The sequence below is a fragment of the Aptenodytes patagonicus genome, chromosome 17, assembly GCF_965638725.1.
Source record: "Aptenodytes patagonicus chromosome 17, bAptPat1.pri.cur, whole genome shotgun sequence".
NCBI lineage: Eukaryota > Metazoa > Chordata > Aves > Sphenisciformes > Spheniscidae > Aptenodytes > Aptenodytes patagonicus.
The window spans coordinates 3,499,050-3,526,221 of NC_134965.1; the positions used below are offsets into that span (position 1 = coordinate 3,499,050).

Here is a 27,172-nt window from a genome sequence, read left to right on the forward strand (position 1 = left end):
TCACCCGTACAAAGCAGGAATATCATCTACTCTGTTTATAGAGAGGGAAATGAGTTGTGATCTCTTCTCGCTGCTGGTAACGAGTCATTAGCGGACTTGGGCACATCTGGGACGTGCCCGCTGCGGGTGGGACAGGTCGGTGAGCGCAGGACCCCAGGGGACGCGGAGCTGCCCGTGCATCCTGCGCAGCTGGCGCAGTTACTAGGTCAGCCGCGCTGCCAGAGGCTTTTGGGGATGAGTTTGCAGAGAGGAAAGGTGTCACTTGACCTTTCTGTGATTTAGTTGCCTGGCTGCTTTAATGGCTTTGGGATGCGGGAAATGGAAGTGTAAATACTGATGACGTGCAGGTGGCGTCGCCTGCGCCTGCCCGCTCCGTGCTGCCAGGGAGCAAATACATGTCCAAAGAAGCAACACATGGGTTTTTTTTCCTCCTCCTTCTTATTTATTTCACAGGCAAAGAGCAGAGGTGGGAATAAAGGAAAAAAAGACGTCAGCTGCTTATTAGATCAGCAGCAGTTGTTTTGAGCCCTAGCTTCTCCATGCCAGTTGATGTAGTAAGCTTTGTTTTGGGGGTGCTTTTCTGATGCGAAGGGCTGGCTGATCAGAAAATGGTATTTTGCTGCAGTAATTTACCACAAGCAACTTGCACTGGTCTCTCTGAGGTAACATGTTGTTGATTAATGCACAAACTTACCCACTCTCCCTGGTGTCTAGTTTTCATTCCATGTAAGCTCTGATTATTCAGTGAAAAAGAAACATTGGCCTATGAAGCTAAACATCAAAATGCAGAAGCAGAACCCTCAGTGTCCCCACTGTTTGCAGTGTGTTTGCTCAGGGTTATTTTCATGCCACACACAATTGAGGTTATTGAGGAGAGCAAAATGAACAGTATTTGTTATTCAGTTCATTTTGGGTTTTCAGCGCTGTCGTTGTCTCACAGCAGTGGTGCCTGGGGATTCAGGGCGTGTGAGGTTATGAATTTATTACATGGTGTCTGGAGCTGTACAGAAACAGCTCCCAAAGGTCTCGCTGAAGGAGATGGAAAGGATACTGTACGGAGGAGCCAGGAGTGGGTGGACAGAGTAGGAAACGTGGGTTCGGAGGCATGAAGTGGCTTGCCCACGGTGCCAGAGTGCTGACTGCAAGAGCAGCTATACTGGGATTTATGCTTTCGAGCTGCTGGGCTGCATCTAACCTCTAAGCAAAGTGTGTAGGTTTCTGCTGGGACCTCCGCTGTGTCTTTGCTGGCTGGATCTGCATCTGAGGTCAGGTTCCTTATGCCAAGTAGATTTAACTGGGATTATGTATTTGTAAGTCTGGTTATGGATCTGAACTGTTTGTTTCTATAATTTGCCAAACCAAAATCCAAAGTCCAGAGAATCATAGAGAAGTTTATACCTTCATTCCAGAGTCCACGTCTGGTTTTACGGGCTGTTAATACATTAAGGTTTCTTTAAAACAGTTAATAATTTGTATTAAATGGTTTAGCTGCAGATTTTTAACTACTTAACGACAGCAGACTAAAAGCAAATGGCATGGAACTGGGGTTATTCTTAAAAAGATCTCCATTATCGTAGTATGTGATCACCTTGTAATCTCTAGCGTACATGTTACACCATCCATCCCTTACAGAGCTGTGCGGCTCTTGTCTTCTGCTTTAGAGATGGAGGCAGCAGCCCGCAGATGCACAGGGTACCTGCTCTGCATCTTCCAAGTTTTGGGCTAGTGCCCAGGTTGCTCTGTCAACCTCCATCTCATGTCCAGGAGAACAAAATTCGGGTTTAGAGCAGGAAAAAGGAAGCGAAAGAGACCAGAAAAGCTCGAGTGAAGTATTTGGAGAAATTGTGTGATAGAGGACATTCAAGTTAAGTCAAGAACCTCAGGCTGTTTCCACATGGGGAATTCATCAGTGCTGGTCACCAGCATCCGAGTGAATGGCTGAGGCTCATGTAATTCCCTGTGTTGTCCTTGGAAATCTATATGAATCCTGCAATGGAAGCTGATGCAATTGGTATATCTAAAAAGCGGCCCCGTACCAACCTGTGAAGCAGCGTGGGAAGCCCAGGAGGTTGGCTGGATAAGTGGGCTCATCTCATTCCTTGCACTGAGGTCTGTGCTAACCACATACGGACCAGACGGTGGACCTGGCTTTCTCCGCCTCTAAACCAAACCTCTGTCTCCCCCCTCTGTCTCTTTGCAGAGCTCCCTTCCTCGGAACACTTGAGCGTGGCTGATGCAACATGGCTTGCCCTCAACGTGGTGTCTGGTGGAGGTGGCTTCTCTGGCTCCCAGCCCATCGGAGTGACAAAAATTGCCAAGTCAGTAATAGCACCCCTAGCTGACCAAAACATCTCGGTGTTCATGCTCTCCACCTATCAGACGGACTTCATCCTGGTAAGAGGACATGAGAGGACCAGGCAGAGTTATCTGCCACCAGATGAAAGCTCAGTTGGGCAGTTTTAATGACATTTCTGGGAACACGTTGTTTGAGTAGCGGCAGAAGGACCAAAGTCTGCTTTCCCCAGAGCTCTGTGCCTTGTAGTTAGGCTCTCTGACATCTCAGGAGCTTTTCCCATGGGATGAGGCATTTGTTGGTACGGGTTATCTGGTGTCTAATGAGAGTGCTGAGCCCACACTGCAGTCTCTCCCTTAATGGAGGCACTGGCAGCATTTCCCACCATCACTCAGACACTGGTTTTCTGAGAGTTAGAGGAACATAGTGTCTGCTGTCAGGTTGGCTGATGATGGCCAAGAGGCTCCAGGGTTGTTTTGGGGATAGACAGACAGACTTTCTGTCTCACACATGTGTGTGTGCACTCACAAAGGGCACGACCACATAAGCTTTACTTCCTTAGGAAACAAGGCTGAAGAACAGGCAGTGCTGAGTTCTTGAAGGGATGCTGGAAAAGAGGTGAAACATCTCCCTCTTAGAAGTCTCCACGCTCTTTCCACAGTCCTAAAAGTACCGTGGTGCTCAATCCTACTGATATTTGCAGTAATATCACCAAATGTGCTTCTCTAGACACACATCCAGATAATAATTATCCTTACACACCTGCTGGCTCAAGCAGGAGTGGTGTGTGCCCCTTTCTGTGCCCTGAGGGTACATAACCTCCACTGCAGTGTATTCTCACTTTTGGTGCATACCATCACGAGCTAATCCTGTTGTCAACTTCAGGTACGTGAGCGAGACCTGCCCTTCGTGATGCACACGCTGGCTGCTGAGTTCACCATCCTCAGAGTAGTGAACGGGGAGACAGTGGCTGCCGATGACCTTGGGATAACAAATGGATTTGTCAAACCAAAACTTGGTAAGGACCAGCATGGGCTCAGCTTGCCAGGGAGTTGGTCTCCATGACACATGGGGGTGAAAGTCTGCCTCCTACCTTCCTTCAACATTTTGGTGAATGTTTATCCTGTTGTAAGATAATAAACTATCTTGCCTGAGCCTATCCCAGTTCAACCAAGGATTTGAGTAGGTGCTTAACTTACACTGAGCAGTGCTGATGAGCTCTGCTGAATTTGAGCCTTTTAATGCTAGTTTCACATCTCTAGCAGAGATGTGCCTTTTGTAGGACAGAAGGTTAAAGTACAATTCATTTCAGTTGCAAAAATAACATTGTCTGTAGCCCATATTTCCATGTTTCAACATTTCAAAGGAAAATGGCTTATATAAAAGCTTGTTTAAGTATTGCAGTGATTGATGCACAGAGAATACTGTTGTTCAACGTTCACACTTCAATACCGGTCAGGATCAAGGCCACTACGAGCCCAGGGCTGTACAGACTCTTAGGATGTTTCCAGTCTAGAGGAACAAGCATCAAGCAAAGGGCACAATCAGGAAAAGGAACTACTTAAATACATATGTTTACCTACACACCTGTGTGTAATTTTGTGCCCGTAACCACACAAAGCAGGGATCAGTTATTATGAAGTGCCACTCAGCCTTGTCACTTGATAGCTATAGATAATCTTGTTTCAGAAAATGAGCCTTAAACAAAAAGCATAAAGGAAGGGCACAGCGAAACGCACGTTGATTATGCACATGTATGCAATTTGCTGTGTTGCTCTGTTTAATAGTTGCATGCCTAAATACCGGCTGCTTCTCAGCCACTGGCTGCAACGTGTTTGCCAAGATGCATGGCAGCTGGTTTTTAATTTTTGCAGGTATTATGGCAAAATAGGCCCCCAGAAAGGAAGGAAAAGAGGGCGTACTGCCAGCAACCACAGCCGGAGAAATGCCTTCCGTAGCCCTGCCTTTTAAATGGTGGAAGCCTGAATTTATTTCTACTTTTCGGTTTGTGTTGGCACCTCCTTTAGCTTGCCCCCTGTCTCATGTGGGTGCACCCGATGGCCTGAAAGCCCCTACGAGCAGAGAGCTGACCTGTGCCCCGTGCAGGGCAGGGTACTCAGGATGATCTCACCCTGTACCCCGGGGAGAACACCGCAAGAGCAGGTTGTCCCCAGGCTCTTCGGTCCCTGTCTGAGAGCCAGCAGGGCTTCAGCAATGAGGAACTTCCTTACAAACACTGTCAGTTTTCTCTGTGGCCGCTGCCGACGCGTGGATAACACGTCTGGTGGGACGTGAACCCGCTGCAGATGTGGCTTCATAGTTGTGTGTGTCCGTGTGTGTCTCTTTCAGTTCAGAGGCCTGTCATTCATCCCCTTTCCAGTCCGAGTAATATGTTCTGCGTCACCAGCCTGGATCCAGATACCCTTCCCACTGTTGCTACGCTCCTAATGGATGTCATGTTTTACTCCAATGGGTAGGTCCCAGCAGGGAGACAGGCTCCCGGGGGAGGTGTGGCCGGCGCCTGGAGGCACAAATTCACATTGCTCCTCCAGGACGCCCAGGGATCTGCTGTGGCCTTATGCTGCTGTGGTGCTCTGCACTTAGGGAGGGAAGTTCAAGAGGGTTGTCCTGACAGGTGGAAGCCAAATAGGAGATTGAGGATGCCCAAAGACATCCGCTGGCTTTGGAAAGCTGAGCCTTTTCAGATTTAAGCTAAGAGTAGCAACGCGATCAACGTGCTGCATATCCACACATGACCGGAGGATGTACGGCTGGCTGTACTGCTGCCCATTGGTGCCTGTGGCTCCTGGCCCACAGCCTCCTGCGAGAGAACCTTGGGGCAGGGATGGGAGAGTTTTGTCAATTGTGGGGACTGGCATTTTTTTCCCCTGCAGAATCAAAAAAATGAAAAGCAGTGTAATGTGACAGGACTCGGTGTCACTTCCCTAAGTCAGGGTATGAATGTTTCTGGTGTCACTGGCTATATCTGCTTTAAAAACCTTCCTTTGCTCTTCTAGCCACAGTTAATGCTGTTCTCTTCTGTTTCTTCAGAGTAAAAGACTCGGTGGTGGGCAACGAAGACTCGGGACATATTCGCTTTTTCTCCTTTTCTCTCATTGAGGGTTACATCTCCTTGGTCATGGATGTCCAGACACAGCAGAGGTGAGCTTTGGTCTTAGAGTCTCCTGGACCCAAAAAAAGCACCTGGGATGTTCTCAAAGGAGCAGGAAGCAGCTTAAGCTCCTCCATGTTAGTTCTTGGGAGCTTCATTGCGTGGGTGTCATGTGCCTGTTCACCCTGTCACTTTTCTGAGTGAGGTCTGGCATGTTAGTTCCAGCTCCTGAATTTTGGGCTTGTCTGTCCAAGCCCTCAGTGAAATCACAAGCCAATGTAACGTAGGGTTATCTCACTTTTGAAAGAGGAACACTGGAGCAAAGTGATTTTGACGTTTTTATTCCATTGTTTATTAGTTGCGCTTTTAAGAGCAAAACCCAGAAAAATCTGGTGTACGTGGTCGAAATTTTACTGCTAAAGGCCGAAAGTAGGGTGGGGACGTCAGTGATGCTGTCCTCCTGCTTTGCTTTTACACATGGCTGGGCTTGGTGCGGAGTCTCGTTGTGATGATAATGTACTGAGTCATCCCTGTGCAGCGGGAGCCCATGACTCGTTTGTCTGGCAAGGAGAAAGTCAGCTGGGGAGCAAATACCGTCCTGTTTGTGTGTGTGTGTGTGTGTACTTCTGCAGCTCCACGTCACAGAAGTCTCTGAGGTCTGGAGGCTAGATAGGATGCTGCACTGAGATGCAATGCATAGACTTGCTTTTGACACACAGTGCAGTGTTTGGTTTTGATTCTTGCCTGCCCTAGGGACTTGTTTTGCAGACTATTAATTGCCCTCTTGAAAGCTGCTTTGACCTTAATTGGAGTAAACCTCTGTATGCCTTCAAGAGAGGCTAGAAGGTTGGAGCGGCAGCCTGGTGCTTGGGGAACCTGGGCAGCCAATTCCTTCTCTGTCACAGACTGCCTGCTTGACCGTGGGCAAGTCTCTTAGCCACTGGTCTTCCTTCCCCTGCTAAGTAATGGGGGTCTCTGCAGGGATCCCAGGGACCTCCCGGGGATGGTATGGGAAAAACCACCGATGGTGCTCATACACAAAAACAGCGGTCACCGTTCACGTTCCCAAGAGAGTAGGTATGGAAACATATTCTGTCCCTAGGTGTTTCTAAATGCGGCTCAAATCAAGCCTTCAGATTAACAGTCTCGACGTTTGTAAAGCTGGGGCATGGCCTGTTCCTTAGAAATCTTTTTCCGTGCCTCTCTGTGTGCCTATGCACACTTCCAGCATCAGATGCTGATTTACCATAGGACATCTGGAGGGGCAGGCAGGTGCATCTGTCCCCCTTGCCTTGAGTTTTCTCAGTTTCACCGAGCTGCCGCCGCCGCTATTGTTGGCTTCAAGCAGCGCAGGGATACAGGAACAGCAGCATCCCCGCAGGCAGAATCTGACACACTGCTGTGTTTTAATTGCCACGTTTGGTGTTCCTTTTCTTTTGCAGATTTCCTAATAATTTGTTGTTTACAAGTGCATCTGGCGAACTCTGGAAGATGGTGCGGATTGGTGGGCAGCCTCTTGGCTTCGGTAGGTAAACATTTGGGGGATCAGCTGGTGCACAGGTAGTCAGTCGCCTCAGGGCCTTCAAGGATGATGGAAAAATCCATCTGAGGCTGAGCGTTTTTAAGAGCCAGCAGCTTAACATGACTTTGCAAGCTGAGATTTTCAAACAGGAGGAGTCTGACTCCTACCTAATAAGTCAGACTTCTAAATATACTTTTGAAAGCGCTACATGCTTGACAGCTCCATCTAAATTGCATTCATCTGCTGGACTTCGGAGGTGGCTGCAGCTGGGTCTCTGTTTAAAAAGTGGACAAAAAGGTGGCATGGGAACGCATTGCAGATTCCTGAAATTGGTGGTCAGAAGGCACTGTCGTGCAGTCCTTGGGCAGCTCTGTGGCTTTAGTAGATCTAGTATAGATTTATAGCAGTCCAAGTGGCAGTCCTATTTGTAGACCTGTTTCACATCCAGTGCTGCAAACAGTTTCTCTACTTGAAAGAATATTGGACCTAAGTAGCACAGAGCAAATGCTTCATGTCTGCAGAAGCGTTCTCGTTATTTTTACGTCCCCTGTAATTTTAAGGAGTCCATTCTGAATACTGCAACAAAGGCCTGATCTTCAGAAAACACTGGGGCTCCTTCCCGTGGCCTCTGAAACAGTTACAAAAATACGGGCCTCAAGAACATTTCTGAAAAATGTTTGGCCAATTTTTATATTTAATTGCAACTTCTACACCAGACAACCAAAAGTAGCAAGAAGGAAATCTTCATGCACCTTCTCTGTATGCATCTTCAAGGCAAAACACGTAGAAGTGGCATGGTATATGTCATTGATGGGACATCAGGACACCTACAGGTCCCCTAAACATGCGATGTTTAAATATGTTAGCTTACAATCAAGTTGAAATGTTCAATTTGGATCAGTGAAACTCAGATTTCATCTGGAAACAATGTACCATTGATCTGCGATGAATAGGACAGATGAACCATTTAAATTGGCGTGAAATCCTGTCTCGGGGGCTGCGGTGGTTTGTGGTCTAGGAACCATGTGTCCAGGCCGACCAGCGGGTCAGCATCTCCTCTCTCAGAGATGCAGGGCAAAGTGTTTAATAGCAACAACTAAAGAGAAAAATGGAGGTTAGGGGTGTATGAGACTGGTTTTGGTGCTTCCTTCTAGAATGTCATTAATTGCCTTTCTTTGGACCTCTGCAAATCATTCCAGTTCTAATGTTTTGTGCTTTTGGGGGATTTACATTTCTCTGTAATAAAAAGAAGGCAATAAAATCCAACGTGCAATGTATCGTGGTGGCCCAAAGAGCCTGATTCTGTGAGAAAGAGCACATTTTACTACAGAGATCCCTTCTGCTTGGAGTTTGTGAAGATAAACTCCTCCCTGTATAAGCGCCGAGCTGGCGAGACCCAGGAGTTCTGCGAGACTGTGTGCCGTTCAGACAATGATTGATATTTTATCTCCCCCACAGATGAATGTGGAATTGTCGCTCAGATTTCTGAGCCTTTGGCCGCAGCCGACATCCCAGCCTACTACATCAGTACTTTTAAGTTTGATCACGCATTGGTGAGTATCAAGACAGCTTCTTTGGAATAGGGGAGATCTTTTCCCTGGGAGAAAACTCATGATGAGAAGATCGTTTCCAGTCTGGAGAGCTTGTTGGAGTGCCTTTGCTCTGGCATAGCCCAGCAGATAGCTCTCTCCAGCCTCCTGGCTGTCACTGCCCTGGGTCAGAGGCTCCCGAACGTAGCCCAGCCCTACCCCAAGGCGAAGCCGTGTCAGGGAGTGTCATTCTTGCAAAAGGCTGGTCTTGGTCCTTAAAGACCTGCAGCGATGGAGACTTCACGGCCTCCCCAGGCAGTCTCTTCCCCTGCGTCACTATCTTTTATTAGACGCAGCCACAAACCCTCTCCGTTTTCCTGCAAACGTAGTCAGAGGCTCCAGACTTTCAGGAGGGTGCCTTTGTGTGTGTGGAACTTTTTGGAGAGTCTCCCAGTAGCACACCCCTGCCTTCATCTCTTGGTACCTGCACAGCCCTAGCCTTGGCATTTTGAGACCCATCTGTGAGTCCTGATTAGCTCTGCTGTCCCTGCATTGTCCTCCTCGTGGTGTAGGCCTTTGATAAAGTAGCAATAATTGGCAGCACAGCAAGGGGAGGTGATTTTGAAGCAGAGAAGAGTGTTGCCGTGTTTGTTCTCCTGAGTGCCCATAAGCAGTTGCAGCACAGTCATCAGCATGAGGGTCTTGCCATTCGTGCAGGGTTCTCTTCTCTTTTATACTGGCAGATATTTTACCTTCTAGGCCTACCTCTGCTCTTCCTTTGGCTGTATAGGACACCCTCAAAAATGAGGAATTTCCCTGAAAAGGGAAAATTGCTATGCCTGTAGCCACAAACAGGATGGCATTTGACTTGGAGCCCATTCCCCAAGTCCTGAGGGGGGGAGTCAGTAGCCCAAGCGCTAACAAAGCTAACAAAACTCAGCTACTTTGTGCTTTTCAGGTTTTTTTTCTTAAGTGTGCCCTTTATTGCGCTATACTTCTCCTTTCGTCACTGTAAATTCACTGCTCAGGCCCGATTTTTGACCTGTAAAAGCCCCAATGAGTTCAAGGCGGGTTTTTTTCAGCTTTGGCTTTTTTCAACTTTGGTTTTTCACAGTTGGTGCGAACCATTTGCAGCCTATAGGTCATGTGTGTAAAGAGTAAAAGTAAATATTATTCCAGATAGCAAAGGTCAAAGTGTTATATATGTTTGTCTTATTTTCTTGAATATTAACTGTGCTGATAAGATAAGCTAATAAAACACCATTTTAAAATCAATACTGTTAGCTTTGCCTCACATTCCTACCTGTTGTTGTGGCCCCAGGTGCATGCTTTCTGTGCAGAGCACAAGGTGCAGAGTGCTTCTAGTTGTCAAGCAATATCTGGAGAGCTAAGGCCTGTCGGTTAAAATAGATATTTCACTTAAAACTTGGGCCATACAATTGTGATGACTCTGCAGGCAGCTCCGCCTTTTAAAAGTGTCTCATCCTGCTGCATCTGAGCCCAGCAGATCCCTGCCTCCGAGCAGCTGGCAGGGTATTATTTGGGCCGTGCACGTGGTCTGCAGATCTTCCTCACTCAGATCAGTATTTTAGCATTTTCCTTCCTACTTGCTGTTTTCTTTTTGTACGGTTTTAAAAGCCTTTTCATCTGGGCAGTGCTATGCTAGCTGTCAAATCCTTCCACCATGTGGAAGGTGCATTTCAAGCCCTCCTTTGCTTGACTTTGCTCCGAGCGTGGCTGGGCTGCGTGCTTGCTGGCTCGAGGTTGGTTTGGTTGGCCAAGACCCTGGCCTAGATTTTGTCATGTTTTCCCTAACTTTGCTACCCAGACACCTTGACTTCTAGTGACATTTCTCAGGGTCTAAGTGCATCTTTAATCCTTTCTCTACATCCTCCCTTTCTTTATTTAAGGTTGTTCAGTACTTGTTGTCAACCATTTAGAGTGCTTTATAAAAGCTTGTTGTTCCCTTTGACCGGATCTTTTTTCTCCTGTGCATCTTAAGGTGTTTTTTGTTGCTTACTTTTTTATCTGACCTGGGTCTCTGGTGTGTCCCCTGGGTGACATAAGGTTGGGCTGGAGAGAGCTACGGTTTCCAGCTCCCTCTAGAGAGAGCAAGTGAGAAGAGTTCCTTTTCCAGGTGCTCTGCTCCCGCTGCCTCATGCTCAGAGGTATCTTGCTCTTCTTCACCAGCGTTTTGCATCTAATGAGGCTGAAGCTGTGTCTGGGACGTAGTTTGGAGCTTTACTTTTCCCTTCACGGTAGATGCTTTGATCTGCCTTCTAGCTGATAAGTGAACATGTTGCTCCGGCTGCCCTGGGGTAGGGATCTTTTCTAAGGGGCAGAGAGGGGTAGGACTTCTCTACTGGTGGCAATCTAGGATGTGTCCTACAAATCAAAACTGTTCGCACATCTGTCCTGGAGAAAATCCAGCCCAAACATTTGTGCTATGATTGATACTATTTCCTTGACGTTAAGGGAGTCAAATCATTTTGCAGCGAACGTAGGATCAGCCCATTGTGTTTAAGTGAGGAGGCGGGTCCGTGCAGGGCAAAGCCAGTTGGCCAGAACTGGCGGGTTCTGCTTCCTCCTGCTTCTGTACTGGGCTGAAGGAGCGTGCGGAGGGACCCGCTGATCGTCCGCTGGGGCTGGCTAAGAAAATGTGTTTTGCAAAATTGATTCCTATGTCTTTTCTCATTATCTTCCGGAGAGGCAGAGTGTCATACAGCTTCCTCCACTGCAGTGTTCAGTATACTGGGAAAAACGATGGAGGGGAGGCAGTGAGGAGTCCCGTCTCAAAGTCCTGTTCCCTGTGCTGGAGGTTTGCTGGGGTTTTCTTCCTAACCCAGAAGAATTTGCTGTATGGTTGTTTTAAGATTATTTTCTTCCTTTCTCAGCTGAGTCTTGTTCACACATCATCAGACTTAGCCACTCCTATTCCATCTTCCCATTGGAAAATTGAACGTTTTTCTTGTTATTTCTCATGGGTTTTTTCCCTCGGTTTTGTTAAAAGCCTTGCAGAAAAATCACAGTCCAGTTGTATTTCCACTGTCTGAGCTCTGGAGGGTGTCCAATGAATCCAGGTATTGTACTGCTGGCCAAGGACTCAAGTACCTCGCAGAGGAGACAGTCCCTTCTTCAACTTACTTAACGTGAATTATTTTGGCTTCTTGCAGCAGCTCACAGATAATTTATTTTTCCCTCAGTCCCCTTTCCACTTTCCAAGAGCTGTTAGCTGCCTGTCCCCTGAGTGTCGTCTTTGAGTTTATGTAACGGTCAGATGCCTCTTTTCTGTCTGATGTAACTTTACTTGTGATATTCTTTTCTACCGGTGACAGTCGCTCTGAGATCTTTTGCATCTTCTGTTACGAGGATTTTTTTCTTGCAGTAAGTGTGAAAAGACACCCACTAATAATTTTGTGTATGGACTTCTATGGTTAAGTCTCATCACAAGACTGGATGAGAAAGAGGTGCTACGCCGCACCATCTGGGACCCCCCCACCACAAGCAGACTGGCAGTTCTCTTCTCCTTTTGATGGACACGTTCCTCTGTCACCCGACGTGGTCTCCCCACCCACACTTACGGGTCCCAAACCTGTAGGATGCCCCGGAGAGCCTCATGGAGCCCTTAGGCAGCCACATAAATCCATCAGCACAGGCACCTTGCATGAGCGAGCTCCTGGCGTACAAATGCTTTACCAACGAAAGGAAGGGAAAGGAGGGGAGAGGAAGAGGAGAAGGAAAGGAAAACCCCAAAACAGTTGCCTGCCCACCAGCACCCACCATACAGACAGCAAACCAGCCAGATCTCACTTACAAAGTTTGCTCCTAGGGGTACCATGGGTTAACGCTTCTGAACCGGAGGGTGTCTCTTGTAGGTGGAGTCCTTTCTCAGCGGAGTTCAGGTGTCCAACAGCAAAGTACCTGGCTCCTTGGGACTGTTCTGGCTTCGTCTCGTGCCGCTCCTTTCCTTGTCGTCCCTCCCTGGCTTTTGCTAGAGCATGACCTTTCTTTTTGTTTTCTTGCAGGTACCTGAAGAAAATATAAACGGTGTGGTCAATGCACTCCAAGTCAGTCAAGCTGAAAAGCATTAGAAATCTTCTGAGCTGGTTCCAGATGCTTTTTATTATTATAATTATTATTATTATTATAATTATTATTATTATTCTTTTTTTCTCACAGTATTTCTTGAAAAATCTGATTCCAGAGAGTGACATGAAAAGAGACTGTGGAAAGTTGAGCAGAAACAGCTCCAATAAGCCTTTGTTTTAATTATTATTATTATTATTATTATTATTATTATTGTTATTTTATTAAATTTATGAATGAGGGGCAGGAGGAAAGGGAGTTCAGACGGTTTCCTGATGTTCAGCTCCAAGGCGAAGTGTAACCTGCCCGTGTTCTCGGTGTGGAAGGAGCTGCCCGGGGACACCCATCTCTCCCCGAAGCGCGGCGGCGCGGATGGCCGCATGCGCGGGCGCTCTGCCGAGAGCTTCGCAGCACGTCTGGGATGGATGGGCCGCTTGCTCAGAGAGAGCCCTGAAAACCGTAAACAAAATGAAATGTGGAATTAAACAGAAAAGACGTCGCATAGTGCTGGCTTGTCTCCTCGCATCAGACTTTCTGAGGACTGTCCATCGTTGCGTATGTTGAGATAGGATGGGAATTGGGTTCTGTTTCCCCTGGCAAAACTGTTTGGCATTGGAAAAGGGGAAAATATCCAGTTGTTTGAATTTTCCCTTTCTCCCTGCAGCCAAAACCTGGCTGCTCCGAGAAAACCTGGGCAGGGGGAGCATTGCTCTGGCCCACCTCCTGGCAGATGGTGCCACCAAGACTTCCGTCTGCATTGAAACTTGGCTGTTTTAGCTCAGTTTTCCCCAGTCACCCTCCCCCCGCCCCCAGCGTCCTCCCGCCATGTCCCCTGCTCCAGGGCAGCTGCTGTCCCCTCGCCCCCACATCAGAGCCATCCCCGAGCCCTTGTCCCCTAGGGCCAGCAAGAGGAGGGAGGCATCTCTTCTCCTGTCCCCGTGGGCTTTTTCCCATCCACTTCGCACACATTCATGGGGACACGAAGCGTTGCCCGGGGTCCCCGGGTAGCTGCTCCTGCACATCCCAGGCTACCTCGGCCAAGAGCCGCAGCGGGTTGTCCCCACCAGGGCCAGGAAGGTGCCCAAGCCCTGCTGGGACCCTCCTGCAATTTTTTGTCAGCTCCTTCATCACCAGGGTGGATCACCACTGCCAGCTGGGGGCTTGACTCCCAGGGTTTTTCCATTGGGTCCGGTGGGCAGCCCTTCAAAAGTAGAAGGGTGCTGAAAACGCATAAAACCCGAGACATTTCCTGCTGGTCCTGTCGCAAGAAGATGATGTGGGCTTTTCCCGTGGGGCAGCAGGAGTGTGTTTGCTCCTGGCTTGAGCCAAAGCTGTGGGCCAGCAGGAGCCAGGCATCGAGGCCCATGGTGGCACCTGCCTCTGAATCGTGCCCGCGGCCACTCCCAGCACCGTGGAAGGCAGCGGTGACTGGTGCCGGGAGAGCAAGCGTCACCCAAGACGTAGGTACCAGCAGCCTGCACCGTGCTGTGACCGTGCAGCAAGGGGTGGTGGAAAGGAGAAGCCGTCTACAGAGGACTCTGCTTTTGCGGTTAGGAGCCCAAGGATTTCTTGCATTTCTAGACTTTTTCCAATTTCATTTTTGATATGAAGAAATTGCAGGTCTTACAGTTTTAATGAGGGCTTTCCAGCCTTGCTTAAGAGACAGCCTCTAGCATGGTTTTGCTGAGGCCGTGTCTTGCAGGTTTGAGCCAGGGTTTTGCATTCATCTGGAGGCAGTAAGCAAGCACCCGAGATGATGCCACGGGCATGGTTTATATGGCGTGTAGGTCATGCAAACAGGCTTATACTGGTGCGTAGGACATGCAAGCACAGACGCTAGCTTACAGCTCGCTGTTTAGTTCTCTATTCACGGTGCTGGAGGGCTGAGCTTAACATTTGTGGTTTCTGGTGCTGCTGGACCCAGACATTGAGTTTCAAATCTTTCTGATTTTTCGTCGGTGGGATGTTGCGTGGCAGCTAGACAGGGAATCAGAGCATCCACAGGAAAAATCGTGGGTAACTTTCCTTTGTAGGCCCTAACTGAGTTAAAGCATCCCTGCTGAGAAACACTTAGGCACATGTTTAATACTTTACCGAACAGTATGTTTTGCTGTTCCTTTACATGGGTTTTCAGAATTGCCCCATGATACATTATATTCACTCCAGATTTCTGGAGTAAAGGTTTATTGCAGGTGCGGCACCACGCGTCTCTGGATGTTTGCTTGGAAAGATGCTTTGGTCTCCTGCCGCATGCCGTAAGGATGCGAGCACAGGCTGTGCGGTGCAATATTTAAAATAAAAAAGCACTCGGAGATGTTTTATGGGAATCTGCACAGCGTCGTTGGCAGCGAGCTGAGCTGAAGGATGCGGCAGGGCGGTCGGTAGCTTTTCACCACGTAAATTGTTGAAGGGTTTCTCCTTGGGATGGCAGATGGGAGTGTTTGTAGGACTGTGCAGGATTTTTTTGGAGAGGGATAGCAGCACGCTAGTTGGTGTACAGCTACTGAGTTGCCAGCCAGGCTTTCTGACCGGCCAAGCTGAGCCTGAGCTTTCCCTGTGTGCGTGGACAGTGTCACCGGGGCAGGGTCTTCTTTGTGCTCCTGGGTTTTGTCAACCATTGGAAAATGATTATTTAGCCACTTTCCGCATCGGAGAGCAACGTGCGTTGCCCTCTGCGTGTGCTAGCGCTGCTTTCTAAGGACCGCGACATGTACGGTAAGGAATTACTTGAAACAAGCATCAACTTTCTGAGCCTTAAGAGAAAGAGAAAAAAATAGTTTTTAATTTATTTTTTTTTTAACTTTGCACTCAGGCTATTTTAGAGGCTGATTTTTTAATTTAAATTTTCCACTTTTTTTCCCGAGGGAGTTGGCCTTAAATTTGTGAAATCTGTAGAAATTTTGGGGGTGTTTCAAAACTTCACGAAGCAGGTTGGCGTCCCGGTACGAGAAAGTTAGCCTGAAAAATTCACAAGGTGTAAAATGCCATTGAGGGACTCTCTGTCTCTGCCATCATCCTCGGCTTCACCTTTTTATTTCCTCTCTCGTGTTGTCCTGAGAACCAAGAAGATTGTTTCAGACAGCTTGAGGTAGTTTGATGCTTTCCCTTTAGCGTTCCCCACACCGCTTTGCTGGTGGGAACTGGGATACTCCGAATTTAGCCAGAATTGGTTGAACCTTGAACCAGAGCCCTCGGGAACGGCAGTCCAGCGTGCGGTCAGGATCAGTGCAAACTCATGCAGTGGTGTTGCTTGTGAGACCTTCACTGGATAAGGCAGGACGGGGTCTGCAGGGGCTTTGTTAAAAGAAAATTAATACTAATAATAATAATATAACACCAGAGGGCTTAATGAGCCCAAAGCAGTGGCTCTTAAAGCTGCTCAACAGCTCCCGCTCTCCCAGCACCTGGCCTTCGGGATGGGGAAAAATTGAAGGGTCTTGTCTTTTTTTTTTTTAAATGCCTTATGATAATAATGTCTCTGAGCATCCCTGGCGTTGTGCTGTTTAACACCGCGTGGATAAAAGGAGGAACATGTCTTAGTGGGACGCCCTTCGGCTGGGCGTCTGCATCGCTGAAAGCCCGGGTTACCTGTCAGCCGCCGGCACTGCCCCGAGCATCCCTGCTCGGCTGTCCGGAGAGTTTCACCAGGTCGTGGTTGCTGCTAATCAGGGATCACCTTAACGCTGCGGGACCCTCCCCGTGCCCGCTCGGTTCCTCTCGTTTGCACAAAATTTCACCAAACAACAGCGGAATGCAAAAAGCGTTTCCAGCCCTGCGAGGAGGGGTGGGCAGGGAAGGAGAACGTAGCCCTCCTGCGCCCTCCTTGTTTCTCCGAGGCCTTTGTTTTCTGAGAAATTTCAACCTCTCTCCTGTTGTGTGTGTTACTACGTAGGTTTTTGTCTTTTTTTCCCCTACCCCAATTAGATTTTGGCTGCAAATTCCTTTCTACTGTGCAAGTGTGTGCATATGTTCATATAATTGTATAGTGTTTACATAGAAATACTTAGTATGTCTCTATTGTACACATATATAAATACCTGTGTTTTATGTTCGTATGGCTATATACTGTACATAGCGTATATACTTGAGCAATATAGGTTAATATATACTGTGTGAGTACATGTGCGTATACTCCAGGCACACGCTCTGTGTGTCTGTATATATGTAGTAAGTGCTGTATACACACATTTATTCACCATATATTTTTAATTCAAGTATATAGGCAATATGAATACTTAGTTACGCTCTCGGGATTTCTCTACACGTTTTTAGCGAAGAGCAGCAGCGAAGCTGACCTGGAGCAAAGCTGTGGCTCCTCTGCTTGCTGTGAGTAGGCAGAGACCCACGCAGATTCGCAGCATCGGGTTTTTCCTGCCTGCTTCAGAAACACCCTGTTCCTCTTCAGCTTGGTGCCTCAAGCACAGAGACTGTAGGAAAGTTGCTCCTTTTTCTTTATATGTATTTTAGTCGCTGCCCTGAATTGCTTCAGCCTGTAAGTAGTGATGGTTCATTTGCAAAGTGCCTGCCCAGACCCTGGCTGGAGGGTTTGCAATGGGGCTTCCAGTTCCCCCAAGCGCCGGTGCCCGTGCCGCCCGCCTTCCCCGGGCCGAGGCTGGGTCCGGGCGCCGCCCGCGGGGAGCACCTCCTGAACCTCCCGCCCGCGAGGTCTTCGGGACGGCCTGGGCTTGTCGCCGCGTTTCCTCCGGAGCGGGTTCGTGGTGGCCTTCCCCAGCGTCTCCGCGCAAGGCTGCACGGCTGCTTTCTGCGGGTGCGGGCTTTCCTGGTAGATGTGGCTGTTGGTGGCTCGGTGGCCAGAAGGCAACCCATGGCTAAGGCAGAGCTCTGGGATTTATTGGGAAACTCGCATTTGCTGGCCTGTGAGGAGCTTTAAATCCGTGGGTTATTTTTAAATAGATGGAAATGTTGGAGGGTCTTTTCCCATTAAAAGTAAGAGCGGCTGTTTGAACTCGGTCACTGGAAGCGTATGGTCTTTGCATCTCGTAGTCAGAGTTTCCTGCTGACCAGGAGAGCTGTTTGTTAGGGTCCAGGTGGGAAAAGGCTTTTACCCCAAACATCCCCTAGTTTGATGTTTCAGTTACGCTTCACCAAGTGCGGTGGGGGTGCTGCCTTGCAGCTGACCTTTCGGCTCTTTCAGGTTGCTGATTTTCAGTCTGCCCCCTAAACGCATCCTTGCCCCGGTTTGCGCAGCTTTCTCTTTCTTGTCAGACATTGAAGTCAGTTTGGTTTGCAGTTGATAGAGTTTCTGAAATACTGTGCTTTGCTTTAAGTGGCATGCAATAATCTCTCTTGCACAGGGAGGCCTTAATGGAAGTATTTGGGTTTGACTGGAGCGCAGAGATTGTGGCACCTGCAGCGGGTGACATTAGTATTAAGACTTACTTAATGGCGATGCCATTTAGAAAGAGCATTCATCATATAAACGTCATGCTGCTGCTTCCAAATGTATTTTTAACTCCAAGCTCAGTGTTACCATTCCCAGGGGCACAGGTAGGGAATGCTGTTGGTCAGAGACGAGTCAACCTTCGTCTCTTAACAAAAAGCTTGGTGGTGTCAGACCCTGCTTGTGGGGTTGCAGATGGCACTGAGCAGTGATTCAGTCTTTTTAAGACGTGCCATGCAGAGCAGGCGTGGGGATTTTCAGGACTGACACTTGAAGGAGAATGTTACTAGAAGGTCACGATTGCTTTAGCCAAGAAAAGCATCCAACAGAGGTTTATCAGGTTTAATTTTCCTGAAGCATGATGTTCTGTCCTGCAGATGCTGGGAGGGAAACAAGGCAGTGCAACGCGGGGGGCATGTAGCAGAGGAGGTCGCTCAGGCTCCAGTGTAGCTCCATGAGCACCCAGTTGTTTTCCTGACGCACTTGATGCTCTCGGCAGCGTGCAGGCACCTGAGAGAGGCAAGGCAGAAGGCGGCTCTGCTCGGAGACTACACTGGCGTGTGTGATGCATTTGCAGGGGCTGGATTTGCCATCCCCAGGCACGAGCTCCCGGCACGTTCCCACACCGGCTGCCCTGCGCGGGGACCTGTTGTCTCACAGTGTGTCCCTGGGATGAGGTTTTAATAGCGTGACTCTGACATCCCATGACGGTAGGGAAGCTGTTGGGGACATGAGAGGCTAAATTGCGTGTGTTCGATCAGAGTCTGGCTCTGAAAGAAGCCGGTTCCCATCTTTTCTTAGCTTTGCTGTACAATGCTTGAATTTTCTTCCATTACAAAGGGGACAACCTCCCTGGTGTAAGTTGATGCAGCCGTTACTGCCCCGGCTGCAGAAGGGCCAGGGCTTCAGTCCGTGCTGACTTGCAGCAGCCGTGGTGTCGGCCCCAGCTTCTCGATTCCTGTGGGCATCCCTGGTTCTGTCTCGGCAGTTTCCCGCATGTCTCCGTGCGCAGCGCGTGAGGTGTGGCAGTAAGGAGGTCTGCGGAGGTCCCTGTTAATAGCCAGGCATGCAAAAAACAGGGGCGAGGAGGGGATAGCTGGAGCACTGAGTGATCCAACAGAATTTTTTTTTCTTTTTTAGTTGCGCAGATATGAATGTATGCAGTTTTGCTCGTTGTTGTTGTAAACACAAAAGCGTTTTCATTCTTTTTCCTCTTTGAATCAAACAGACCTCCTCTCCCTGCCCAGCCTCCCCGCTCAGCCCAGTGACCCCCCCCGGGGATGCATTTCTCCCGGTAGCACCATCCCAGCAAAGGTGGCACGACCCCTCCCAAACCCCCAGCGTTCAGAAAAATTCTTCCGATGCTCAACCTCGCCTTGGGGGAAAGCCTCCAAGTATCGCTGTGTGTTTTGAGGCAATGGTGGTGTCGGGCACTGTGGCCGGAGGGGTTAGTCACATCCTTGTGGTGTTTCCCGCCCAGGTACCCACACGTACTGTTCGAGAGCACCAGGGCGTTCCAACTCCCAACTTCCAACTTCAGAGGTCAACGACTTGAGCAGAAGGTGCTGGGTCCTGTGTCGGCGCCGTCAGTGCTCAATGCCGTGTCAGTGCAAATGTTCCTGTCTTGGCACCGGATAATTGGTATTTTCTGATAGTGACAAGGGACGCCCCAGCCTGAGCGTCGGCTGCTAGCTCCCGAGCGAAGGTGTCTCACAGCAGCATTCGATGATGGGCAAGAAATCATTTTCTGATGAGGATTTTTCTCTCTGTTACTGTGACTGTTGTGGACGTCTCCAGTAAAGAGCTTAAGGCACCTCACTTACCTGCTCCAGTCCTGCCTGCAAACGTTGGACTGGATTAAACTTTTATTACCTGCTAGAGAGTAAAACCCAGTAATCCTTTGCCAAATAGTATTTACATTTTATAGCATGTGCTGGGGTGTGTTTACATTGGCCGAGATGTGCAGATCTGCCTCCAGATGTAGATACCTTCTCCCCATGAGCGCATCTGTCTGTCTGTCTGTCTGTCTGTACCCTGCGTGGGCCATATGTGCCAGGGGCCAGCAATACCCCTCGGGCACCCTGGCAGCACTGAGCCGGTACAGAAACGCCCTGTGCGCATCCCCAGCGAGGGTTGTGGGACCTTCCCAGGACGCCTGGGAGGGAAATGCTCGACTGTGAATCTTGAGTTATTCTGCTGTCTTCAGTCCCCTGTTTTCCATCCCTCGGCCTCCTTCTTTATTTAGTCTTCATGAAGCACAGCTCGGTTGAAATACCGGCTCTAGTTAGCACAGGTGAAGGAAAGGACTGGGGTCTGCAACGCGGGACGTGCACTGGAGGCTGATCAGCAAATCCTGGCTGTAGCAGCAACAGCCCCTGCAGAAGCTCCGGTGAGCGTGGAGCAATGCACAGACCCCGTTTTAGGCAGGGGAAGTAAATGAAGTATGTATCAAACAAAGTATATTCTAACTTTAGGGTATGAATGTGCAGAGAAACATACCTCTTTGGAACAAGAGGTCCCTTTCTTGGGCTCTCTAGACAGCACCAGCCATTTCTCCTTCAGGTTGGGAAGATAATTTCTATACCGAAGCCTGGGGCTGAATGTTACCTTGTACTTGCGGATTACGTGTCATAGCTTCTCCCCGCTCTGCAATTTCCTTGCGGAGATTACCTGCGCCGCTGCCTGCCCCGGGTTTGGTGAGGGCCCGACCACGAGGGAGCACGAACCCCAGACAGCTCCTCCCAGCTGAAAGCCCGTAAGTTTTTCAGCCGGGGCGCAGGGAGCGGCGGAGGGACGGCAGCCGCACACCTCCTGCCCTGGCTGCCCCGCTCGAGCGTGGCCACGGCCAGCCCAGCACCACCCCGGGCTGCGTGAGTGGTGGCGTGGTTGCAAACCAGCTGCTTAATTCCCTGGGCTCCCTTGGGTTTTTTTTGTTTTCATCCTTTTTTAGCTTTCTGCAGAATTTTGTAAATGAAGCATGGGTGGATTTTGGATGGGAGATGGGCAGAGTTGCCCAGCAGGAAGCTGGCAGAACAGACATTTTGAAGTATCTCCAAGAGCGGAGCGGGAGCACTTTTCTCCCCTCTGTCTTAGCTCTGTCCTCTGCCTGTACCACAGGAGAGAGGATCAGCTGCCAAGTGTCCCTCTCTAGACAGACCCAGCGGTTTTACCGGTGTCCTCCCAACCCTAAAAGTTGATGCCAAAAAAAAGGGCTCCTTTCGTCCTTCATTTTGGGGGCCTGGTTGCTCTTTTCCTCCCTGTGTGGATGTGGCAGAGGCAGTGTCTCTCTTGCACGGCGCAGTTGGAAAGATGCCGTCGGAAGCTGGCTGTAGTTTGGGGTCCCCCTGCTCCGCCCAGCTTTCTGCTGCTCTCTCAGCATCTTGAGGATTTGAAACCAGCTTTCTGCAATTACAGTAATAAGCTTTTTCTTTTTCCCAAAGGATTCCTACCAGCTCTTTTGTAACTTGAAAAACATAGTTTTCCAGGTACCCGATTCCCTGGCCCTTGCGGGAATGCTGCTGGAAGCACCCCGCTTGCCGGGACGGCTGCTGTGAGCATTAACGCTCCTTCAGGCCCCAGAGGAGTTGTTCAGCCCCATTTGCCTGCTGAAACACGCTGAAGCAGCCACCGGGCTCAGGCTGGTGGGAGGCTGCTCTGGGGACCAGGTCGTACGGGAGATACAGCCCCGGTAAACGGAGCCGCCTTGCCTTCCCTGTCCTCGCTGCCCGCACAGAGTCATTCCCATCGGCTGAAAAGGGACGCGGAGGGAATTTCCCTTTTGCTGAAGAAAACCGGCAGCGTCCTGCTTGGGTTTGTGGTCGGCGGGAAGAGCGAAAGAGCTTTTGCCATGTGGGAAGCTGAAGAAAGGGGCGAGGGGGTTGTATGCATAGGGCAAAGGAGAAAAAACCCACAGCCTTTTCTTGTAGTTGTTTCTTGTGATTATTTTTAAGGTCAGCCTTGTGATTTTTTTAAATTTTTGAGGTCACTGAGATTACCTAAAGAGCTGGCTCTGCTGCTACAGCTGCGGGAACTGCAGACCTTCCTAGGGCGGCGTTGCCTCTGGGCAGGACTGGCCTGCACAGGGTGCAGGGACCCTTCCCAGCGCGGCTCAGCCCTGAGGCACGGGGTGTTGGGGGCTCTCCCATCCAGCCACGCCGTTCATCTGCAGCAATACCCGTAGGCGGTCTATTTAACTAGTCCTGTTCTTGAAGAAATCACTGAATTTTGAACGTCTCCTTTCTGGGAGCAAACCCCTGTGTTTTCCCTCGCGGTGTGTGTTTGTGGGTCGGTGCCGTTCAGCAGCCCTGCGCCGGCGTGTGCAGGAGCGTGCTGGGGTTGGGAGGTTCAGTGTACGTAAAGGACGGCTCTGCAGTAGGAGCACCCAGTTTTTCCTTTGACCGTTAGGAACAGACGCTGTCTGCTCCGGCTCAATGACCTCGGCCTTCTTTTAGTTTTTATCATAGAATGAAAAAAATGAATCGTGCCCTCGCTCTCCTCCAGACCCTGCCCACCGGGGTCCCCTCTCCCAGCCCCGCGGGGCCCGAGCCACGCCGTCTCAGTTCTTCCTTCCTCCGGGTTTTTATTTACTTTGCATTTGTGAACTGCTCCGATAGCGTGGGGGAACGGAGGAGCACATCAGTGTCCCTGGGCCAGGGGTCTGGGGTGCTTTTGCAGCTCCCCGGAGGCACTGGAAGAGTCTTTTCCCGGTGTTTCTGGTTGTGCTGGAGCTGGGACTGCCCTCGCCTTTCACCCAAAAGCCTCTCTGCTACTGCTGCTAAAAATAATCATGCTAATCCCATGGCCGTTGATAGTAGGGGTGTGAGAACTGCGTTTGAGTGCTGTTAGTGCCCGGATCGGGGGCCTGGCGACGCAGAGGGTGGCACTCGCTTGCCTCTCGCCAGCCCAGGGCTGTGCTCCGCGTCACAGCCAGCGTGGTCCCGTCCCCTGTTCCCCGCTGCCTGTGGCTGGGTCGCTCCTCGTGTCGTCCCGCCCCTGCGCGTGGGCTGCAGGCTTGGATTTGGGGTTCGTGAGACACGAAGTTGAGGAGTGGGCAGTTTGTTTTAGCACCGCGGCAGCCATGTTTTCTGCCAGCGCATCCTCCTCCGCGCTGCCTCTGCAGCATCCAGGGATGGCAGTGACGGCGAGGGGACGCTCGTCCTGCCAACCCGAGCAGGAGAGGGGAGAAAGAGGCTGCCAGGCAGTGACTCATGGCAGGATCTGGCTTTGGATGCTCCGGTTCAGCCTTCGGAAGAGCCTGGCTCCCTCCCTCTCTCTATTAACCACCCAGGTAGCCTGCTGTCCCCTTGTTTTCACTAAAATTGGGGAGTGTGATGACCTCAGTCTGGTGAACACGCTCACCCGCTCCCACCAGCAAGCCGTGCCAGCAGGTCCTGGTGGTGCTGGGATTTGGGGGTCTCCTCGGTGCCGGGAACATGCTCTGGATCCGCAGCCCCCCGCCCCGCAAACGCGTCCGGCTGCAGCCCCGCAGCACGGTGCTGGCTCGCATCGGTTGTCTCTTGCTCTTCGGGCACTGTAAGGCACCTGGGAGGGTTAATTTGGAGGGAGCGTTGCATGGAGGGAGCCTCCATCATCCTCATCAGTACTTAGGGACAGATTTTTTAGTTTGGTTCCTCTGGGCTCAAATGCAGCGAGCTGTTGCCCTGCGGGGTCACGGTGCAGGTTTACGCCGTAACTCCACTGCGTTGGGCACATTCAGAGCTGCCTGGGTGGGGATCAGCCCTTTCACGGCCGTAGTGCGTCACCACCTTATTAGCGTCTCAACTGGCTTGAACAAGACTAAGCATTTCTCTCTTTCTCCCCTTCTTTTGGACTTAAGAAGGAGCCTAGATTTTCCCCAGGTGCCCGGGACGGCGGTAGCATTGATTCGCATTTCTAGAACTGCCAAGGGAGCAGAGAAGCTCCTGGTGCAGCGTCTGCCCAGCTGGGACCAGGATCTGCCCCTCTGCTCCCCGGCTGCTTCGAACGGCCGTGCTGGGCAGCCCAGGGAGGAAACACAAACCTTCGGGCCCTTCTTAAAAAAAGTTATTTATGTATCATTTTCTCTTTAAGCGAAATACCACTTCTGGCCTCAGACACCCACCAAACTGGCTGAGGTCGGGCTGGGGACGCGGCAGCCCTGGGCACCCCGACCTCCCGCAGCCTCTCCTCCCTGCTCACTTCTGAGAAACCCCATGGGAGCTTTTCCTTTGGAGGGAGCAAAAAAGAATGCATTATTTTTTCCCCTTTAATTACCAGACTAATGCAAACAGACTGCGCGGGGGGGGGGGGGTGTCCACCCTGTGCAGGGGCCCGTGCTGCACCCCCTGCTCTGGGCTGCGGCCCTGGGAAGGCTGCTTGCACCAGCCGGGCGGGCAGTGCCGGCTGCACTCGGTGGGGCTGTGCACCGCACGTGTGGGCAGCAGCTGGTGAGAGCTCGGGGGCACAAGGTGTAGGGGAGACCGAAAGCGTCGGTGGCCTTCGTGCCGGCCTCGCCGCGAGGGGAAATGTTACGCCGCGGGGCAGAGGGAGCGGTGGCAGCAGCTGAGGATCGTGCTCTGGACACAAAGTGTGGAGCTGAGAAGTGGATGCTTTGCTTTCCCAGCGAGTGCACACGCTTCTTTTCTTTGCTGGTCTTATGCTGAAAAGCTGAGATTTATGTACTGTATGGAAAAAAAAAACAAAACAAAACAGAAAAAAATAAAAAAATCCTAATGTTCCAAAATAAATGACAGTATATTTTGTACTTTGTAAAGTGTTAATTAAAATGAAAAAGAATAAAAAGTGAAACATACGCTGTCTGCTTTTGTACTGATCAAACTGATGAAAATAAAGCAGAGCTTGGCATTGTCTATAAGATGTAGCGCTCTTATTTTTCGACCTACGGCCACGCCGGGCCTTGCTCCCACCAGTGCCCTTTGCCTACGTACACCCATTTAGGAAGGTCAGCAGACGTCCCCAAGGCTCTCTGGTCTCCCAGACCTGTCACCGGGTGTATTTTACCCCCTAGGGATGGCACCCGCCACCATCTTCTCCATCCTGCCGCTGTTCTCTGGGAGCCACCAACCCTGCCCCATCCTATTCCCTTAAAAATAACAAGTCAGTGGGATACCGCTAGTGTAGTTGCAAGACTTAAGTTTTACCTGCTCACAGAAGGGTGCGAGATGCCCGGGAGCCTGGAGGGCCCCAGCAGAGACCGTGATGGGACATCACCCGAGCCCTGCACCCCAAGAGAGGCAGGGGAGAATTGTCATCCCCTCGCAGGCTGTTTTAGGGCAGTCGCAGCTGGGTGCTGTCCGAGTCTCGGTAAGCAATGCAGCTGCGCGGTGCCGTTGCCACACGCTTCTCGGCAAGGAGGAGCTGAAGAACCTGTCTGAAGTTTGCAAGAAAAAAAACCCCCAGTGGAATTAGCTGTATCGTCGTCACCCCTATCACAGTTATAACAATTTATAATGGCTCTTTAAAGGGAAGCGGCTCGTCTACATAAACTGTGGTCAAGAAAAATACCTTCTTTCTAGCGTAGCGGAACCCATTTTTGACTCTTCTGGTCAAGTGTAAGAGCATGCACGTAAGAGTTTAGTGTGGGATTGCTAATCTGGAATGCAGCCTTAATGCAGAGCATTGCCTGGAGGGTTTAATCCAATTTAAAAAAAAAAAAAATCAACACCCACGCTGTCATGCGCACTCAGCACTGCCTGCAAAAGTGACTGGGTTCTTAGGGTGAATACACAGGATTTAGGCTCTTTCTTACACTGGAGCCTAGACACCACCACCACCCCCCCACCCCCCCCAAACACTGCACACCTGAGACTTTTTTTAGCATTAGGGGGGTTTTGGGGGGGGGGGTTGGGTTTTTTTTTTTTACTTTGCCTGACCAGGCTCGTGCCCTCCTGCAGAAGGTGCTGGGGGTGCTCCAGCCCCCTTGCAAAAAAAAAAAAAAAAAAAAGCTACAAAAACAGATTCTGATGAGTCATGACAAAGTAACATTATTTCAGGAGCAGTTCGAATGCTTCAGGCTAACTATTAGTTCTCCAAGTCATTTGTTTTTGAAGGTTCCTGGAGAGAAAAGTTTGCTGCAATGTAGCAGGTGCCTAAAATAGGGTGGGTTTTATGGGCTTTCATGTGTTTTAGTCCCAGTTAGGCAGTTTGCTGGTAGACAAGCCCAGCCTTGCCGTGCCGGGGGCTCGCGGAGGGGCCGCGGGAGCCCTGCTGGGGCCAGCTCTCCTGCAGGGAATTGCCGGCAGCCCCTTGGCACGACAGGCTGCGGACAGGGAATTTGGGCATGGATCTCTCACCCCGTCCCTCCTGCAGCCCCCCCCCCCCCCAGCTGCTAATAAGTGTCGCAGCCCTGCTCCGCCGCCAACGTGCTTGGAGCTGTACATGTACACGGCTCTACGCGAACATCTTGTCCTGAAGCGCTTTCAGGCTATTTTAAGCCAGACCCGACAGCGCGATGATGTTTGGAGGGCAAATTACTCTTGCTAATCAATGCAAAATCAAGTAGATTATTTTAGTTCTAATTTGAGCTGCTCTCCGTGTGCGTCCCTGGCCTGTAACACACCCCCCCCCTCGCTGCAGGTATGTTTAGGGATGCAGGTATATTTTGGGCTGGCTCATTTGCCATGCTTTGAAGGACAAAATGATGCACCGGTGCCTTCCAGCGCATACCTGTAATGACCTGGGGTCATTACACCACGGCAGGGCTCCTGCACGGCCCTGGCCCATCGGTCACAGGGGAGGCAGCATAAACCTCTCAGGTTGTGGCTGGCTTTGACAGGTGGGGGGACGGGGGGGAGGCTATTTGTTTTCCTATTTTTCTGAGCCTCTTCTTCAATAAAATATTTGTCTTAGTTATTTCCTAGATACAAAGCAGTACAGGGAAGAGCGCTGCTACAGGGATGCTGTGAATTAGGGCCGGGCACAGCCTTTTTCATTTGCATGCTCCAATTTTCTTATATCCAAAACCCCCACCACCAAGCTCCAAATACGTCTGGACCCAGCTCATCCCGTCTCTGTGTTTCCCCAATGTGCAATCTGCTGTTGGAGACCATCCGGACCCGGGATGGACCCACGGGGAGCGGCAGGTGCTGCCCAGTGGGGAGGGAAGGGGCTGCAGTGGGGGGGTGTGTGTGTGTGTTTGGTATGTGTGGTGACTCCCTTCATCACACGAGGATAAAACATGCTGAGCTGCTCTCAGCATACGAACCGGAGTAGCGCAGCCCCCAAGGAGAGC

At 50.3% G+C, this 27,172-nt stretch overlaps 1 protein-coding gene across 1 annotated transcript in view; it reads left to right on the top strand.

Moving 5' to 3' along the window:
- Positions 1–24,796, top strand: part of CASTOR2 (cytosolic arginine sensor for mTORC1 subunit 2) — a 137,426-nt gene extending 112,630 nt beyond the window's left edge. Inside the window, exons 3-9 of the mRNA XM_076354559.1 lie at positions 2,201–2,394; positions 3,179–3,311; positions 4,643–4,766; positions 5,345–5,455; positions 6,848–6,930; positions 8,386–8,480; positions 12,482–24,796. Of these exons, the coding sequence (XP_076210674.1) occupies positions 2,201–2,394; positions 3,179–3,311; positions 4,643–4,766; positions 5,345–5,455; positions 6,848–6,930; positions 8,386–8,480; positions 12,482–12,547 (806 nt within the window). The 3' untranslated portion in view covers positions 12,548–24,796. The remainder of the gene's footprint in view (positions 1–2,200; positions 2,395–3,178; positions 3,312–4,642; positions 4,767–5,344; positions 5,456–6,847; positions 6,931–8,385; positions 8,481–12,481) is intronic.
- Positions 24,797–27,172: the final 2,376 nt, after the last annotated feature.